Source organism: Stegostoma tigrinum, chromosome 11 (genome assembly GCF_030684315.1).
Source record: "Stegostoma tigrinum isolate sSteTig4 chromosome 11, sSteTig4.hap1, whole genome shotgun sequence".
Taxonomy (NCBI): Eukaryota; Metazoa; Chordata; class Chondrichthyes; order Orectolobiformes; family Stegostomatidae; genus Stegostoma; species Stegostoma tigrinum.
The window spans coordinates 25,430,503-25,447,755 of NC_081364.1; the positions used below are offsets into that span (position 1 = coordinate 25,430,503).

Genomic DNA, 17,253 nt, shown 5'->3' on the forward strand with positions numbered 1-17,253 from the left:
TTTGCACTGAATTGAGCATAGCAGATCTTTTCTGGGGAGGCAACTATCAATCACATTGTGGCAAGTAGCCAGGAAAAATCATTATTATTTCATTGTTATTCAGGGTGTCTACTTAAATTACAAATACAGGTTAGCATCCTAATTTGAGAAAACCCACAATAGAACATAAGAATTTAAGAAGTAGATGCAGGAGTAGGCCATTCGGCCCTTCGAGCCCGCTCCGCCATTCAATAAGATCGTGGCTAATCTTTTCGTGGATTCAGATCCACTTACTGGCATTCTCACCATATCCCTTAATTCCATTATTGTTCAAAAAAAATCTACCTTAGCTTTAAAAACGTTTACTGAAGTAGCATCAACTACTTCACTGGGCAAGGAATTCCACAGATTAACAGCCCTCTGAGTGAAAAAGTTCCTTCTCAATTCAGTCCTAAATCTGCTTCCTCTTATCTTGAGGCTATGCCCTCTTGTCCTAACAAATAAAGAGAAGCCATCTCCTTGGAATCAGGCACTCGAAACAACAATGAAAAAAACTTGGATAGTGTGCATTCTCCAAGTATTGAATAATGCTTGAAATTTGGCTAACAGTTTATGCGGCGACCTGCCTGAACTTGCTTTCCACTCTTCTTTGGGTAACGTAAGCTTAGACAATAATATTTACTGTCCTAGCTTGGGTCTAATTCTAGCTCAGCCTCATTGTATGAATGTCTTCTCTTTTTGAATGTGTGAATGAGGAACATCTTTTTAAATGGTCACAGAAAATGAAAAATATTAAAACTAAACATAATAAATCAGGTAATCAAACATGGAAAACAGACTGAAAGAAACAGAAATATGTCAGTACCGTATAATGTATGTTATATTTTCTGATATGAGTATTATATTTTCTAATTGATCTTACCATTGTAAGTTGGTGTTTCTGTATCACCTGTTGGGGATCGTTGCTCCTGGTGCACAGGTGGACACGCCTTCCACTCATACAATGCAAGAGGGGGCTTCCGTTCTGAAGCATTTGGCTGCAGGGATTGAAGCTTTCGGACCTCTGATCTGTAAGGAAAAGAAGAAAATAGACATGAAAAATAAGCAAACCCCTTTAATTTTATTTTGGTTATTTTGTGAGCTCTTTGGGTCATCTCTACCTTTCATTGGTCTTTAAATACATACAACTAGAAAACATCTAACACTAGTAACTGTGATTCTAAGTACGCTAAAGAAGAATTGGCAAACTGCACTGAACCTCCTTAATTTACAATTTTGTCATTTTTATTATTATGAAATACTGCCTTATAAATGACTCATCCTTTTTACCCATGGTTTGGGAGACTTTAAAGCTTCAGTTAAAGTGACACTGTTATTGCTAGGTGTAACAATTAGTCCTTCAAGATAAAGTAGATTAGATTCCCTACAGTGCGGAAACAGGCCATTTGGCCGAAGAAGTCCACACCACCCATTGCAGCATCCCACCCAGACCCATCCCCCAATAACCTACACATCCCTGAACACTACAGGCAATTTAGCATGGCCGATCCACCTAGCCTGCACATCTTAGGATTGTGGGAGGAAACCAGAGCACCCGGAGAAAACCCACGCGGACACGGGGAGAATGTGCAAACTCCACACAGACAGTTACCCGAGGCTGGAATTGAACCCTGGTCCCTGGCGCTGTGAGGCTGCAGTGCTAACCACTGAGCCACCATGCCGCCCGTAAAAAGCAAAACTGTCTGTGGATCATCAGCACTTATTGATAAGATGGTTGTTTATTGAAACTCACATTTCATTCAATGAAAAGTCAGACAATTTCACACCATGGCATATAAAACAACTCTTACAAGAACACATCACATAAACAGAAAAAACAACTGCTATTGAATTAACTTATACAGCTGTTGATGTTATACAGAAAGTGCAAACTACTGTAATGATCCAAACTGATGTCACTACTGAACAAAACCACTTCCCTCAATAAAACCTGGCTTGAAACCTTAAGTTTCATTTTGCAATTTGGTTACTGTGGCGATAAGTTACTGAGCATCTTCACACATCACTGTCAAAGTATTTTTTGACAAAAGTATATAAGTTTATTACACAGAAATAGCAATATGTATAGACATGAAATTTTGGAATAATCTTACAATAAATAGAAAAAAGAAAAGATCAACCATTTTTTCCCAGCATTATCCTTTACTGATGCTCAACATCCATGAAGTATCTCTTCCATCTTCACTTTAAAATGTCTTACTCATCATCGGAATGTACGAAATAGTAATAAAATGAAAACGAGAAAAAATGCCACAGAGCGCTTTCACTCATCATCCATTATTGCAGCTGCCAGTGCATTAACTGTTGTTGATGGGAGGAGGAGGAAGGGAGGGAAATTCACCAGTACAGCTGAACAACTGAGGCTAAGAGACAGTAGCATTAATAAAGTAGTGTTAGAAATTATCCAGTGGAAAATTATGAAGATTTCACGCTAATTTTGACCTAAAAGGAGCACAAGATGTTGGATTTGGAAGTTCACACATCAATACCTAAAGCAGTACAGAAAAGTAAAATAAATTTAGAACATTCCAGTTCCAAGGTCAGTCCAACTGTTTGATATTTGCCTTCAGAGATTCAATGCTGAGTGTTCCTAAAAACAGAGTTTAATTAAAAAAAAGAAAATGGACAGAGAAATGCTAAGAAAAAGAATGGTGCAACAGAGAAACATGATAAATACTGAGAAAAAAATTTGTTGCTGAATATTTACAGGCAAAATGAGGTGAGATGTAATAAAATCATGGGAATCAACCACTACTGTACATAAAATGTGCATCTTGCATTGAACTCTCCCTCCATATGCCATTCGCATTTTTGTAACAGTGATGATAATTAACCTCCAATATCAAACTTACTACCCGTACTTTACAAAGTGAGACTTCATCAAAACTGTCAAGTCAGAATTTATCCTAAAATTAACTGAGTGCCACTAAAGGCAAAACACAAATATTTAGGACATTGGAACATGCTGATTTGATTGAGTTGAATTCTTTAGCAAGAAGTCATGGCAACTTTATGCTGTCCATACTTCCATTGTGTATTTTCACTTACTTGTAGAAATGGTGAAAGATTTTGCATATTTAAAAGAAAATGGGAAGGAAAGCGAAATATCAGGTTCGTGAAATTTACATGTGGATTCAAAATTCATCAATGTTTTCAAATATTGGTTAATTCTGTCACATAGATATTTCAAAAAATGTCAACCACTTAAATCGCCCAAACATTACTCCTTTTGACATAAATCCCATTGTTAAGCTACTGACAGAGCACAACTACTGTTAATTGACGTTTATATTGTTTTCTTGAACAAGCTACAGAACAAACTTTAAACTTGTCAAAAGTGGCAGGTAATATCTTCTATAAAAATATTTAACAAGTAATCAGTTTAATTATTAACAAAAGAAGTGGCAGCAGTAAGAATAAAATTCATGTGGCAATATCAGGACCTCATTTTGATGACATTCAGAACTGCTGGAGATTCTGATAATATATCCAAATTTAAGCAGAGTGAAGTCACCATAGTGAGAGACAAACATCTCTCTTGTTCTTTTGTGTAGTAAAAGTAAGCTGCTTTAGACTTTGAAAAATATGTCAGAGAGAATGAAAGAGTGTAAAGTGATAGCTTCTGAAATATTATCCATGACTAATTGTGTTTTAATTAATGCTCTTCAGACTGTATGAAGGCTTGAAGCAGCAAACTAATAGCCAAGTTAACCAACATTCTTCCCCTTAGTAACAGCAATTCATTATAGGATAAATAATTCCTTTTCTTGTTATGGAAAATGAGAACGACTTCCAATATTTAACAAGTACCTTAGAGCAATGTTTTCCTGAATAATTTAAAACTCTGATGGATTATTATGCTCTTGATCTTAGGAAATGATTTTAGGTATGCTTGCTAATAAAAAAACAATCTGAAGGAAATCTACAGCATGTTGTCCTTTCAGCTTGCTACTAGTTGAATCTATGGATAAAATGGGTCTAAAATAAAGTTGTTTCTAGAATTTGTAGAATTATTTCCCTTAGTCTAAAGTACAAATAAAGTCTGCAGCTTCAAATGCTTCAAAATTCAGCTCTTATCAATATAAAGGTTTATAAAACTTTGTCTTCATTTCTTAATTGCTTCAGCTGATAAATTTCATTATTTCTTTTAGAGCACTATGGTAATTTCATTACCAATATGACATTGGTTATGAACGTTTGGAGTTCTCAATCCAATTTCTATTGGTTGCAGATCACAAGCAGGTCACAAGAATAGCTTGTCTACAGGGAAGAAATGCATTCAATATTCTCCCACTTTGGGGGTGTTTCATTGTGAAACAGCCACAAACGTTGCACCTAATCATGTAATTTGCAAGTCTGAAAGCCCAATTTGGATTTTCTTTTAAAATGAAAATCTGTCTGGATCTTCAACATTTTGAATCTTTACAGGACATTGGTTAGGCCACTTTTGGAATAATGCATGCAATTCTGGTCTCCCTGCTATGGAAAGAACGTTATGAAACTTGAAAAGGTTCAGAAAAGATTTACAAGGATATGGCCAGGGTTGGAGGGTTTGAGCTATAGGGAGAGGCTGAATGTACTGGGGCTAATTTCCCTGGCACGTCAGAGGCTAAAGGGTGACATGAAAGAGGTCTATAAAAGCATAAGGGGCATGGATAAGGTAAATAGCCAAGGTCTTTTCCCCAGAGTGGGGGAGTCCAAAACTAAAGGGCATAGGTTAAAGGTGAGAGGTGAAAGATTTTAAAAGGGACCTAAGGGGCAGCATTTTCATGCAGAGGGTGATGCGTGTATGGAGTGAGCTGCCAGAGGAAGTGGTGCAGGCTGGTACAATTACAACATTTAAAAGACATCTGGATGGGTATACGAATCAGAAAGGTTTAGAGTGATACGGGCCAAATGCTGGCAAATAGGACTAGATTAATTCAGGATACCTGGTTGGCATGAACAAGTTGGACCAAAGGGTCTGTTTCTGTGCTGTATATCTCTATGACTCCATGACTCTACTCCTAAAACACTAGCAATGCTTAGCTCAACTCCCCATTAAATATGGTTAATCTGATTTCAACATTGTGTAACTGAACGTACTTTGAGTAGGTTAGAATCAGAATTTTATTGGTGATTTTTTAAAAAGCTGTCAAGTTTCTTTATCAAATTAGAACCATTTCAATTCAGAGTTCATCGTATGAATTTGACTAATTTTCTTGAAATTATAAGAACGCAATATCTTATGTTGCTTTTTCTTTCTCAGTTGGATTATGAGGTACCCATAAACAGTATTTTTCATTCACTCAAATATAAAGAGTTAAAATAAGGATTGACTGTCAATCACCAAGTCCCCTCTAACTTCCTTTTCCTTGTTAGACTGCTATGTTAAGCTGCAAGCATGCTCCACAAGCTGCAATCCACACACTCCCCAACCCTGCAAGATATCCACTATAATGCAATGGATTTTTATCTCACAGTCATCGATTCCGGCTCAGTCTTTCCTGATTGCTCCTGGTAATACAATCTCTTGTGCAACTCCCACCTTACAGAACTATTCCATCTGACATTTTTGAAAATTTATATTTGTAATATTTCAATGTCCACTAAAAATGGACAAGATAGGAACTCATAAGGACTTTGAAAATCTACTTCTGTGTCTTTCCTTCAGTCACCGTCTTCATCCAACACTGCTAAATATTTCAGTTCCATTAATTTCCTAATATTCTGTGTTAGAGGTAATGAAATCATCCTTATAAATTCTCTGTGTCACTGTTTGACTGTTGAAAATTAATCAACCAACTGAAATCCCAGTCAGAAAATTTATAGCTTTTACCACCAGTGCATGAAGATAATTTTAAATAGATGGGAATAGACAGTGATTTAACAGCCACTTTTCACATCAGAAGATTTAATAGGATAGGGAATTCCAAGGCAGCAGTTACACATGCTGAAGCATCAGAGATAATGCGAGAAAGTTATACTTGCAGCACAATAAGGCAAGTGCAATCAATGAGGAAAACAGGTGGTAGAAATAGTTTCATCAATACTTCTAGAGTTCTTTAAAAAGCTGAATTCAAAATAACCTTTAGGATTATTCAGAAAATGTAGTACAATCTACTTAGAGATCAATAACTTTAAAAAATATTCAAGTTTCCAAGTAATAATTGAATAGATAACATGACAAAATTTCACATTTTAAGGCGATGACTGCAACACCAAACTAAACATCTCAGTTGAGTAAGTAATATTTTTCCAGACAACTTGTACTTTAACCCACTGACCAGAACTTTTCCCTTTAATTTAAGCACAATTAGGGAAAAAATAACTTCACAGGAATTCTTTACAGTCTCCCTTGGCACACACTTAGTACTCCCAAGAAAATGTCCAAAATGATTTTAAGCTTCCGAAGATTTATTTCAGTTCTTTTACTTTTTCAACTTGGTAACTTCCAACTCAACAAGTGCCTTTCACTCTGAGGGTATTACTGGAGTTTCTCCTACTAGTACCAGCTAGGTGAATCTTTCAGCTTTGTTTTAACTTGCCAGAAATTTGGTCTTTTCAAACCAAATACAAGCTACCATCAATTCATCAGCCATACAGACGTGCAGTGTCTAGCAGGTTTCTCACTCAGACTCTGGCAGACTAACCTGTCGACGATATTCACTGATATTTTTGGAAAGCCTATAACTACATATCACAATGACCCCTTCCCATCTGAAAGCCCACTGACACTGTGAAGTGAATCACTTGAGGCTTGTATCCAGGTGGAGATGGTAATTAGGTCTCCTTGTGAACACAACTTCTCATATCGCTCAAGTGTACAGAGTTAAAGGAACAATTATTAAAACAGGACATTCTCAACACTGTGCTCCTGAGATGCTGCTTGGCCTGCTGTGTTCATCCAGCCTCACATTTTATTATCATTCTCAACACTTTTCTGGTTCTTTGAAGACTGATAGTCTACCTCCTGTTAGTAGACAGGCTGATGTCATTGTCTTCACCTATAAACACTTTGCAATGTCTTACCAGTAAAACAATATGTCCCCCTTTAATCTCCAGCAATGAAACAACTAGGTTGTCTCTTCTGAGAAAGGATCACCGGACCCGAAACGTTAACTCTGTTTTTTCCTTCACAGTTTTTTCAGTTTTTACTAGGTTGTCGGGCAGGTTTTGACATAAATCAAATGACTTTTTTGTTTTAGCCCAAATTTTAAGGCACAGTCCTAAAACATGATAGTCGTATAAACCAGTCCCCCTCTACCGACACCCTCATCCGCCTATCCGAACTCGTCCTCACCCTCAACAACTTCTCTTTTGATTCCTCCCACTTCCTACAGACAAATGGGGTGGCCATGGGCACCCGCATGGGCCCCAGCTATGCCTGCCTCTTTGTAGGTTACGTGGAACAGTCCTCTTCCGCACCTACACAGGCCCCAAACCCCACCTCTTCCTCCGTTACATTGATGACTGTATCGGCGCCGCCTCTTGCTCCCCAGAGGAGCTTGAACAGTTCATCCACGTCACCAACACCCTCCACCCCAACCTCAAGTTCACCTGGGCCATCTCCAACACATCCCTCACCTTCCTGGACCTCTCCGTCTCCATCACCCTCACCCCATCCCCCTCTCTGATGAAGGGTCTAGGCCCGAAACGTCAGCTTTTGCGCTCCTGAGATGCTGCTTGGCCTGCTGTGTTCATCCAGCTTCACACTTTATTATCTTAGTCATATAAACCTCATGATTGCAACAAATAATATAAAACTATTCATTAATGAATTAACAATATTAAATTTGATGAACAATGAAAATCAATTTAAAAAAGTTGAGACGAGTAACTTCTTTGACAAAATGGCAACATTTCACCATGCATGGCATCGAGGAGCCCTAGCAAGAATGAAGTCAATGGGACTCAGGGGAAACCTCCTCACAGGTTGGAGTCATGCCAGCACAAAGGAATGTTTGTGGTTTTTACAGACTGATCATCTGAGCCCCAAGATATCATTGAACGGATTCCTCACAGCAAGCTACAATGCCATGTCAGAGACTGGGATTCCTGTGGGTGAGTTACTCACCTCATACAAAACTAAGGAAGAAACACAAAACCATCCAAGACAAAGTAACCTGTTTGATCAGCACCTTATTAACCAGCTAAAACATTCAATCCCTCCAACACTACTGCATGGTGGCAGCAATGCGTATCGTTCATATGATGCATTGAAACAACATATCAAGGCTCCTTTGGGAGCACCTTAAAAACCTGCAATTGTTATCACCTGGAAGGATAAGGACAGCAGACACATGAGAACATCACCACAACCAATTTCCTCTCTGAGTCACACACCATCATATACAGCAATCCTTCACTGGCAATAGGGTAAAACCTAGGAACCTCTCGTTAATAGCACTGTGGGTGTATTATACCACATGACCTGCATCCCTAGCAGGGATGGCAGTGGAACAGCAATGGCAGGTATTTCTGGATACAATGCAGAGATCAGTTCATACCAAAGAGGAAGAAAGATCCTAAGGGGAGGCACGGGCAGCCGTGGCTGACGAGGGATGCTAAGAACTGTATAAAGATAGAAGAGAAGTATAACATAGCAAAGATGAGTGGGAAGCCGGAGGACTGGGAAGCTTTTAAAGAGCAACAGCGGATAACTAAAAAGACAATACACAGAGAAAAAATGAGCTATGAAGGCAAACTGGCCAAAAATATAAAGGATAGTAAAAGCTTTTTTTGATATATGAAAAGAAAAAAAATGGTTAAGACTAAAATTGGGCCCTTGAAGACAGAAACAGGTGAATTTATTATGGGGAACAAGGAAATGGCAGAAGAGTTGAATAGGTACTTTGGATCTGTCTTCACTAGGGAAGACACAAGCAATCTCCCAGACATAATAGTGGCTGAAGGACCTAGGGTAATGGACGAACTGAAGGGTATTTATATTAGGCAGGAAATGGTGTTGGATAGACTGTTAGGACTGAAGGCTGATAAGTCCCTAGGACCTGATGGTCTGCATCCCAGGGTACTTAAGGAGGTGGCTCTAGAAATTGTGCTCGCGTTGGTAATTATTTTCCAAGGTTCTATAGATTCAGGATCAGTTCCTGCGGATTGGAGGGTGGCAAATGTTGTCCCACTTTTCAAGAAAGGAGGGAGAGAGAAAACAGGAAATTATAGACCAGTTAGCCTGACGTCAGTGGTGGGAAAGATGCTGGAGTCAATTATAAAAGATGAAATTACGACTCATTTGGACAGCAGTAACAGAATAGGTCAGAGTCAGCATGGATTTACAAAGGGGAAATCGTGCTTGACTAACCTTCTGGAAATTTTTGAGGATGTATCTATGAAGGTGAATAAGGGAGAACCAGTGGATGTAGTGTACCTGGACTTTCAGAAAGCCTTTGATAAAGTGCCACATAGGAGATTGGTAATCAAAATTAGGGCACATTGTACTGGGGGCAAAATACTGGCTTGGATTGGAAATTAGCTGGCTGACAGGAAGCAAAGAGTAGTGATAAACGGTTCCCTTTCGGAATGGCAGGCAGTGACCAGTGGGGTACCACAAGGTTCGGTGCTGGGACCGCAGCTGTTTACGATATATATTAATGATATAGATGGAAGCATTAAAAGTAATATTAGCAAATTTGCCGATGACACAAAGTTGGGTGGCAGTGTGAAATGTGAGGAGGATGTTATGAGAATACAGGGTGGCTTGGATAGGCTAGGTGAGTGGACGGATGCATGACAGATGCAGTTTAATGTGGATAAATGTGCGGTTATACACATTGGTGGCAAGAACAGGAAGGCAGATTACTATCTCAATGGAGTCAAGTTAGATAAAGGGGAAGTACAACAAGATCTAGGTGTTCTTATACATCTGTCAATGAAAGCAAGCATGCAGGTACAGCAGGCAGTGAAGAAAGCTAATGGCATGCTGGCCTTTATAACAAGAGGAATTGAGTATAGGAGCAAAGAGGTCCTTCTGCAGCTATACAAGGCCCTGGCAAGACCACACCTGGAGTATTGTGTGCAGTTTTGGTCTCCAAATTTGAGGAAGGACATTCTTGCTATTGAGGGAGTGCAGCGTAGGTTCACGAGGTCAATCCCAGGAATTGCGGGACTATCAATATGTTGAAAGATTGGAGCGACTGGGCTTGTATTTACTTGAGTTTAGAAGGATGAGAGGGGATCTGATTGCAGCGTAGAAGATTATTAAGGGATTGGACACTCTGGAGGCAGGAAGCATGTTTCCGCTGATGGGTGAGTCCAGAACCAGAGGTCACAGTTTAAAAATAAGGGGTAGGCCATTTAGAACAGAGCTGACGAAAAACCTCTTCACCCAGATAGTGGTGGATATATGGAATGCTCTGCCCCAGAAGGCAGTGGAGACCAAGTCTCTAGATACTTTCAAGAAAGAGTTGGACAGAGCTCTTAAAGATAGTGGAATCAAGGGTTATGGGGATAAGGCAGGAACAGGATACTGATTGTGGATGATCAGCCATGATCATAATGAATGGTGGTGCTGGCTCGAAGGGCCGAATGGCCTACTCCAACACCTATTGTCTATTGTCTATTGTATTCAAGGAGGTGGCTCACCATCATCTTCTCCAGGGAAATTAGGAACAGGCAATAAATGCTAAACTTGTCAGCGTGTTCACATCCTATCAAATAATAAAAAGGATATGATTCTAACAGAGAGAATAGGAACTGCTGATGCTGGAGTCTGAGATAACAAGGTGTGGAGCAGGCCAGGGAGCATAAGAGGAGCAGGAAAGCTGACATTTCAGGTCGGGACCCTTCTTCAGAAATGGTGGAGAAGAAGGAGCTCTGAAATAAAGAGGTCGGTGGGGGGTGGTAGGGTGATAAAAGGTGGATACTGGAGCGGATAGGTGGGAGAGAAGATGGACCAGTCAAGGAGACAGGGATGAAGCTAGTAAAGATGAGTGTAGGTAGGCAGTGGTGGGGATTGGTCAGTGAGGTGGGAGCAACTGATAGTTAGGAGGGAAGACAGACAAGTCAAGGAGGTCGGGGGGGTGAGGGAGGCTGGTCTTGGGATGAGGTCAGGGGGTGGGGAGATTTTGAAGCCAGTAAAGTCTACATTGAGACCACTGGGTTGTAGGCTTGCAAGGCGGAATATGAGATGCTGTTCCTCCAGTTTCTGGGTGGCATCGTTGTAACATTGGAGGAGGCCCAGGATGGGCATCTCGTCTGGAGAGTGGGAGAGGGAGTCAAAGTGGTTTGTGACTGGGAGATGTTGCTGCTTGTCGCGAACCAAGCGTTGGAGCCTTGTGGAGCAAAATGACTAGCTCAGTGGTCAGAATTAGGCCATGCTAGAGCATAAAATCATGGCAAGCTATAATTTGACATCAAGATCTTTGGAGGAGTCTGTTGACCATTAAGAATGCAATGAATGCCCACTGTCTGATTCCCTATTTGAAGCTGCAAATTTATGGAGATGCTCCAGGATTTTGCACGACACCATGAAATGCAGACAAGGTGTTTGGCAGTACAGACAAACTGTGGACAGTATTGCACTTATCAGAAGACAACTCTTGAACAGAAAAAGATGACTGAGTTTTTCCAGAGGGAGTTTTGAAATATTTTCAATGGCATTTACTGCAAAAGATTAAGCCATTGTAAGGTGTAAGCAATTTGAAAAATAAAGACATTTTTAGCATATTACTGCCACACTGAATCTTACCAGATATCGGCTCAATATGTTTTTTTGTTGAATTTTCATCGAGGGCTTCTCTTGATGAGGCTTAGTGAGTTTTCTTACGCTTTCATAGCCCAGGACAAAATGTTCTGCTCTCTGACTGCAGATTGAACATGGGGCCTAGGTTCATGTGAAGACAGCAGCAGCTAAAGCTAGTTTGCACATCATTATGGGAAGATGCATTTTGGCTAAAGTAAAGGCTGGAACTATTCATCGAAGGCTTACTTCAAAGAAGAATAAGGAGCATAAGACAATAAGATATAGGAGCAGAATTAGGCCATTTGGCCCATTGAGTCTGCTCCGCCATGCAAACATGGCTACTATATTTCTCAACCTCATGCTCCTGCATTTTCCGCATAATTCTTGATCCTCTTACCAATTAAGAACCTGGCTCTATCTCTTATGCAACTCAACGACTTGGCCTCCAAAGCCCGCTGCAGTCATGAGTTCCACAGATTAACATCCTTTGGCTGAAGAGATTCCTCCTCATCTCAGTTCTAAAGGGCTGTCCCTTCATTCTGAGGCTGTGCCTTCCATCCTAGTCTCTCCCACTAGTGGAAATATTTTCTCCACGTCTCCTCTATCCAGGTCTCTCAGTATTCTGTATGATTCAATCAGATCTCTCACTCATCCTTCTAAATGCCATCAAATACAGACCCAGAGTCCTCAATCGCTCCCCATATGACAAGCCCTTCATCCACATGATCATTCGTGTAAACCTCCTCTGGGGCCCTGCCAAAGTCAGCACATCCTTTCCGAGATACGGGGCATAAAACCCCTCACAATATTCCAAATGTAGTCTGACCACAGCCTTAGACAGCCTCAGCAATATGTATTTGCTGTTTATTCCAGCACTCTTGAAATGAATGCTAACATTGCATTTGCCTTCCTAACTGCCAACTGAACCTGCATGCTAACCTTAATAGAATCCTGAACAAGGACTCCCAAGTTCCTTTGTACTTCAAATTTCCAAAGCCTTTCCCCATTTAGAAAACAGTCTATGTCTCTATTCTGCCTACCAAAGTGCCTCACACTTTCCCACATTTTATTCCATCCGTCACTTCTCTGCCCACTTTTCTAGCCTGTCCAAGTTGGTCTAGAGCCTCCCTGCTTTCTCAATACTATCTGTCCTTCCATCTATCTTTGTGTCATCTGCAAACATAGCAACAATGCCCTCAATTTCTTCGACCAAATCATTAATGTCTAAAGTGAATAGTTGTGATCCCAACACTGACTTCTGCGGAACTCCACTAATCATCAGTTGCCATCCTGAAACAGACCCCATTATCCCTACTCTGCCTACTGCCAGTCAGCCAATCCTTTATCCATGCCAGCACCTTGCCCCTAACATGATGGCCTCTTAACTTATTTATCAGCCTCCTATGCAGCACCTTGTCAAAAGAATCTCAAAATCCAAGTAGATTATGTCTACTGGCTCTCTTTCGTCCAACTCATTCGGTACCTCCTCAAAGAATTCTATTCAATTTGTGATCAGAGATAATGGGAACTGCAGATGCTGGAGAATCCAAGATAACAAAGTGTGGAGCTGGATGAACACAGCAGGCCAAGCAGCATCTTCTTTTCAATTTGTTGGGCATGACCTCCCCTTGATGAAGCCATGCTAACTGAGCCCTATTTTACCATGCACTTCCAAGTACTCTGCAATCTCATCCTTAATAATGCATTTGAAAATCTTACCAATGACCAAGGTCAGACTATAGATCTGGCCTACAGTTTCTTGTATTCTGCCTCCCTTCTTTCTTGAACAAGAGTTTACATTGGCCATTTCAGCTGTTTTCCATGCTTACTGAAAATTCAACCAATTTAACTGATAAGACGATAAAGACCAAAGCCATTCAGTTGCAAAAGGAAAATGTGGATTTTATAGTCAGCAGGAAGGATTTAGTAATGTCAAAGGTGAGGACCTTTTCTTTCACACCATTTGAGTTTGGAATAAGTCGAAGGGATCTCTAGGCTTTATTAGCAATGTCATTGAAAATGGTATGCAGGTAACAGAAGTATTCTCACATGGAGCAAAGCAGGAAGCAAAAGAAACAAAAATTATCCTGCACTTTGAAAAATGTTTTAAAGGAGTGAATAAATGATTGGAAATCAACTGGGATTAAAGTAAAAACAGAGAGTAGGTTTTTTTTGTAAAAATTAAAGTATTTATATTTCAAAAAGTTGAGAAATTTGACTAATATTAAAGCAGTATTTTAGAACCATTGAGGCTTCACTATAGCAAATACAAACTGAAATGACTTTAAAAGCCAGTTATACCTAATATATTCATTTATAACTCTTTCAAAGGTTTTTACATTGAGACTGACAGTGCAAAGCGGCTAGTTCTCATCAGGTTCAATGATTTCTAATTGACTGCAGTCTAGTGTGCTTTGACAGTGCATTTTGAAGAAAAACATTGAATAATGACTGCAATTTCTAAATTTCCATGTCTAACTCCATTTGCGTGGACTCCATTAGTACTTATCAATTTGACAAGAATGCAGATAGTGAACAATAACAGTTTTGCTGCAGAATATAGGTCATGCATTTTACTTTGGAATATTGATTATCCCTACAGTGCAGTTTCAACGAACATGAAAAGTACACTATCTCACAAACAGAAGTAACAAAGCCTTTTTGCGATTCACACGGCATTTTTTAGCAAGAACATGACTGAAAATCAGATGACAATGGTTCAGTTTATTTCAGTACAAATATCTGGATTTGCTTTTACTTTACGGAAAAGTAATGAGTCAAAGCAACATTAGTTCTGCTTGGGGATTTTCACACCCAAGAATACATGCAACTAGACACATGCAACTAGTGTGAGATCTTGAGCATGCACCACTGCATTTTTGAGATTTACTTAAATTTTAAAAAAGAACTGGTAGACACAGTCAAACACTTGTTCTAAAATATATAATGGGACATATGCAGTACTTCTTTTTTAAAAATCTGAGATGTGGATGACTCCATTCAAGTTCAACTGAATTGAGGAACTTAAATTGTGTAACAAAGTAATAGTAATGTTCATTGAGTCGTAATAATCCCTTTTTCATGACCTATCTTAAAAAATTGAACCAGGCCTATGAACCTCCAGTGGCTTGTTAATCCCTGTTTCCACATGACTGAATGTGGGTGGCACAGTGGCTCGCACTGCTATTTCATAGTACCAGGGACCTGGGTTCAATTCCAGCCTTGGGTGACTGTCTGTGTGGAGTTTGCATGTTCTCCCTGTGTCTGTGCAGGTTTTCTCTGTGTGCTCTGGTTTCCTCCCACAAGTTGGCCATGCTAAATTGCCCACAGTGTTCAGGGATGTGTAGGTTAAGTGGGTCTTAGGGGGATCGGTCAGGGTGGGATGCTCTGAGGGTCAGTGTAGACTTGTTGGACCAAAGGGCCTGTTTCCACACTGTAGGAATTGTATGATCTAGGAATATAACTCTTTAATTCATCTCTATAATATTTGGAATTCAAACTTTCAAAATATTATTTTACAGCTGTGCATTTCAGAAACTGGAAAGAAAATTAAATAATAAAACTGATAAATTATAAGATGTTTGGAAACTGAGTCAATTTCTTGCAATACTAAATTTTGATACTATATTCTAAGTATTAACATTGCCCTTGCTAATGTTTGTATAATCCACACGGAAGGAAGGGCACTATTACCATTACTCTGAGACTTTTGTTATTAATTCAACTAATTAAGAGCTGGTTTTCGTTTCCATAATGCTATGATCCCTTTCCTTACGATTGCTTAGTTGTTGAATATTCATCTTGTGTTTAGTTACGTATAACGCACATCTTGGCTGATATGTGGATTTCAGATTACAGAATCACAGAATTATTATGGTGTATTTAGGTCAAATCATTATTTGGTCAATTGTGTCTGCTATGAGGGCCTATATTTGGATCAAGGTTGCTCTTTACATACTGTTGCTGGTATCCTCTGGCTGACAGGTGCCTCCACAGACTATGGTGAAGACTGCCCTCCTCTAACAGTTTGAGGCATGACTGCTCATACAGTGTGTTTGCAATGTGAGCTGTTGGCACGTGGCGCAGGCATGAGATTGACGTAGCATACTGCCATCCAGCTAGATGTCCGTCCCCTTGTTTGAGGACTGTCAACGAACAAGGCAAGCTGCCTGCCTGGCTGTGTGACTGCACTAATCATCATGTCAAGGAATGGATAGTGCAAGTGTGCAGGTAGGTGCTAAGTGAGCTAGCGCTAAGAGAGCAAGTGATCAATTTTGAGATGCTGCCTAATCTAATCTGTGAGCTGGGTGCCTGTCTATGCACACGAATTGTCCCTGATGTAACATTTCGATGTTCAAAGTTGCCAATGTACCCTCCAGTGCCAGTCTGTTCTTCCTAACTGTCCTGCAATCAGAAGTACCTTGATAATTGTGAGTTGTTAATTTAGGCTGAACACAAATATTTGTGGACGAGGGATGTATGCAGCTGGGGCCCAATCATCCTGTCCTGAGATGCTGTTTGTTGATGAGTAACATGGGGGTCCAATGGAGCAAACGGCAAGCTGAACTGGCCAGGTAACCGCTCTGAATTCAATGTTGAGATTTCTCAATGTCTAGCTTGTTCTCTGCATTCGGTAAGAGAGGAGACTCAATATTAATGAGTTGAACTGGGCTGTTAACAAGGTGCTAACAAACAATAATTCTTCTAAATTTGCAATGCGCCACCTCAATCTGAAATTTACCATGAATAAAAACAAAATTTCTGGTAAAGCTCAGCAGGTCTCACAGCATCTGTGCAGGAAAAATAACTGAGGTAACATTTCAGGTCCGATTACCCTTCCTCAGTTCTGCCAGACCTGCTGAGCTTTTCCAGCAACTTTGTTTTTGTCCCTGATTTACAGCATCTGTAGTTCTTTCGGTTTTTATTCTGAAATTTACCATGCAGCACAGAAAACCCATAAAATATGCAACAAGATATTTGTGGCATCAAGACAGGCCTCACTGGATGTTCCAGCCAATTCTGCCTTAGCCCATGTTGCTCAGACCCATATAAGATTCTACTCATCTACTCTGTCCAGACATTAAATGATTTTGCACAATTCCACCAAATCTTTGCTCAGCCTTCTCATCTCCAATGAAAATGGTTTTACACTTCTCCAATCCATTCTCGTAACTAGATTTCCTCAACCTTGGCTGGCTGAGTTTTCTGTAGTTTTACTGTTGACTAAACAGGCAGTAGAAAATTGAACAGGAGGGTTGTTTTGGGTTAACAGATGGATGAAATTAGTTTTCGCTTAGAGAGGTAACAATGCTGGAATATTACGACAATGAGACAACATTACATAGTAATAAAGCTTTTGAATTTGGCAAATGTTCACAGTAGTTGTGATATGAGAAGAGTTTACACTAGCTAAAGAAGATATCAGAAGGAGACTCAAAGTTATGGAACAACCCATTAGAACTGATATGAGGAGGAATTTCTTCAGCTGGAGGGTAGTAAATCTGTAGAGGTCATTGATGCAGAAAGCTGTGGAG

General features: G+C 39.9%; 2 protein-coding genes across 2 annotated transcripts in view; one reads left to right on the forward strand and one right to left on the reverse strand.

Moving 5' to 3' along the window:
• cfap92 (cilia and flagella associated protein 92 (putative)) overlaps nt 1-17,253 on the forward strand; it is a 175,509-nt gene that overhangs the window by 33,949 nt on the left and 124,307 nt on the right. The window lies entirely within an intron of this gene.
• The window catches only part of efcc1 (EF-hand and coiled-coil domain containing 1), a 74,048-nt gene that overhangs the window by 20,797 nt on the left and 35,998 nt on the right, over nt 1-17,253 (reverse strand). The window contains exon 2 of the mRNA XM_048547591.2: nt 902-1,047. Within this exon, the coding sequence (XP_048403548.1) occupies nt 902-1,047 (146 nt within the window). The remainder of the gene's footprint in view (nt 1-901; nt 1,048-17,253) is intronic.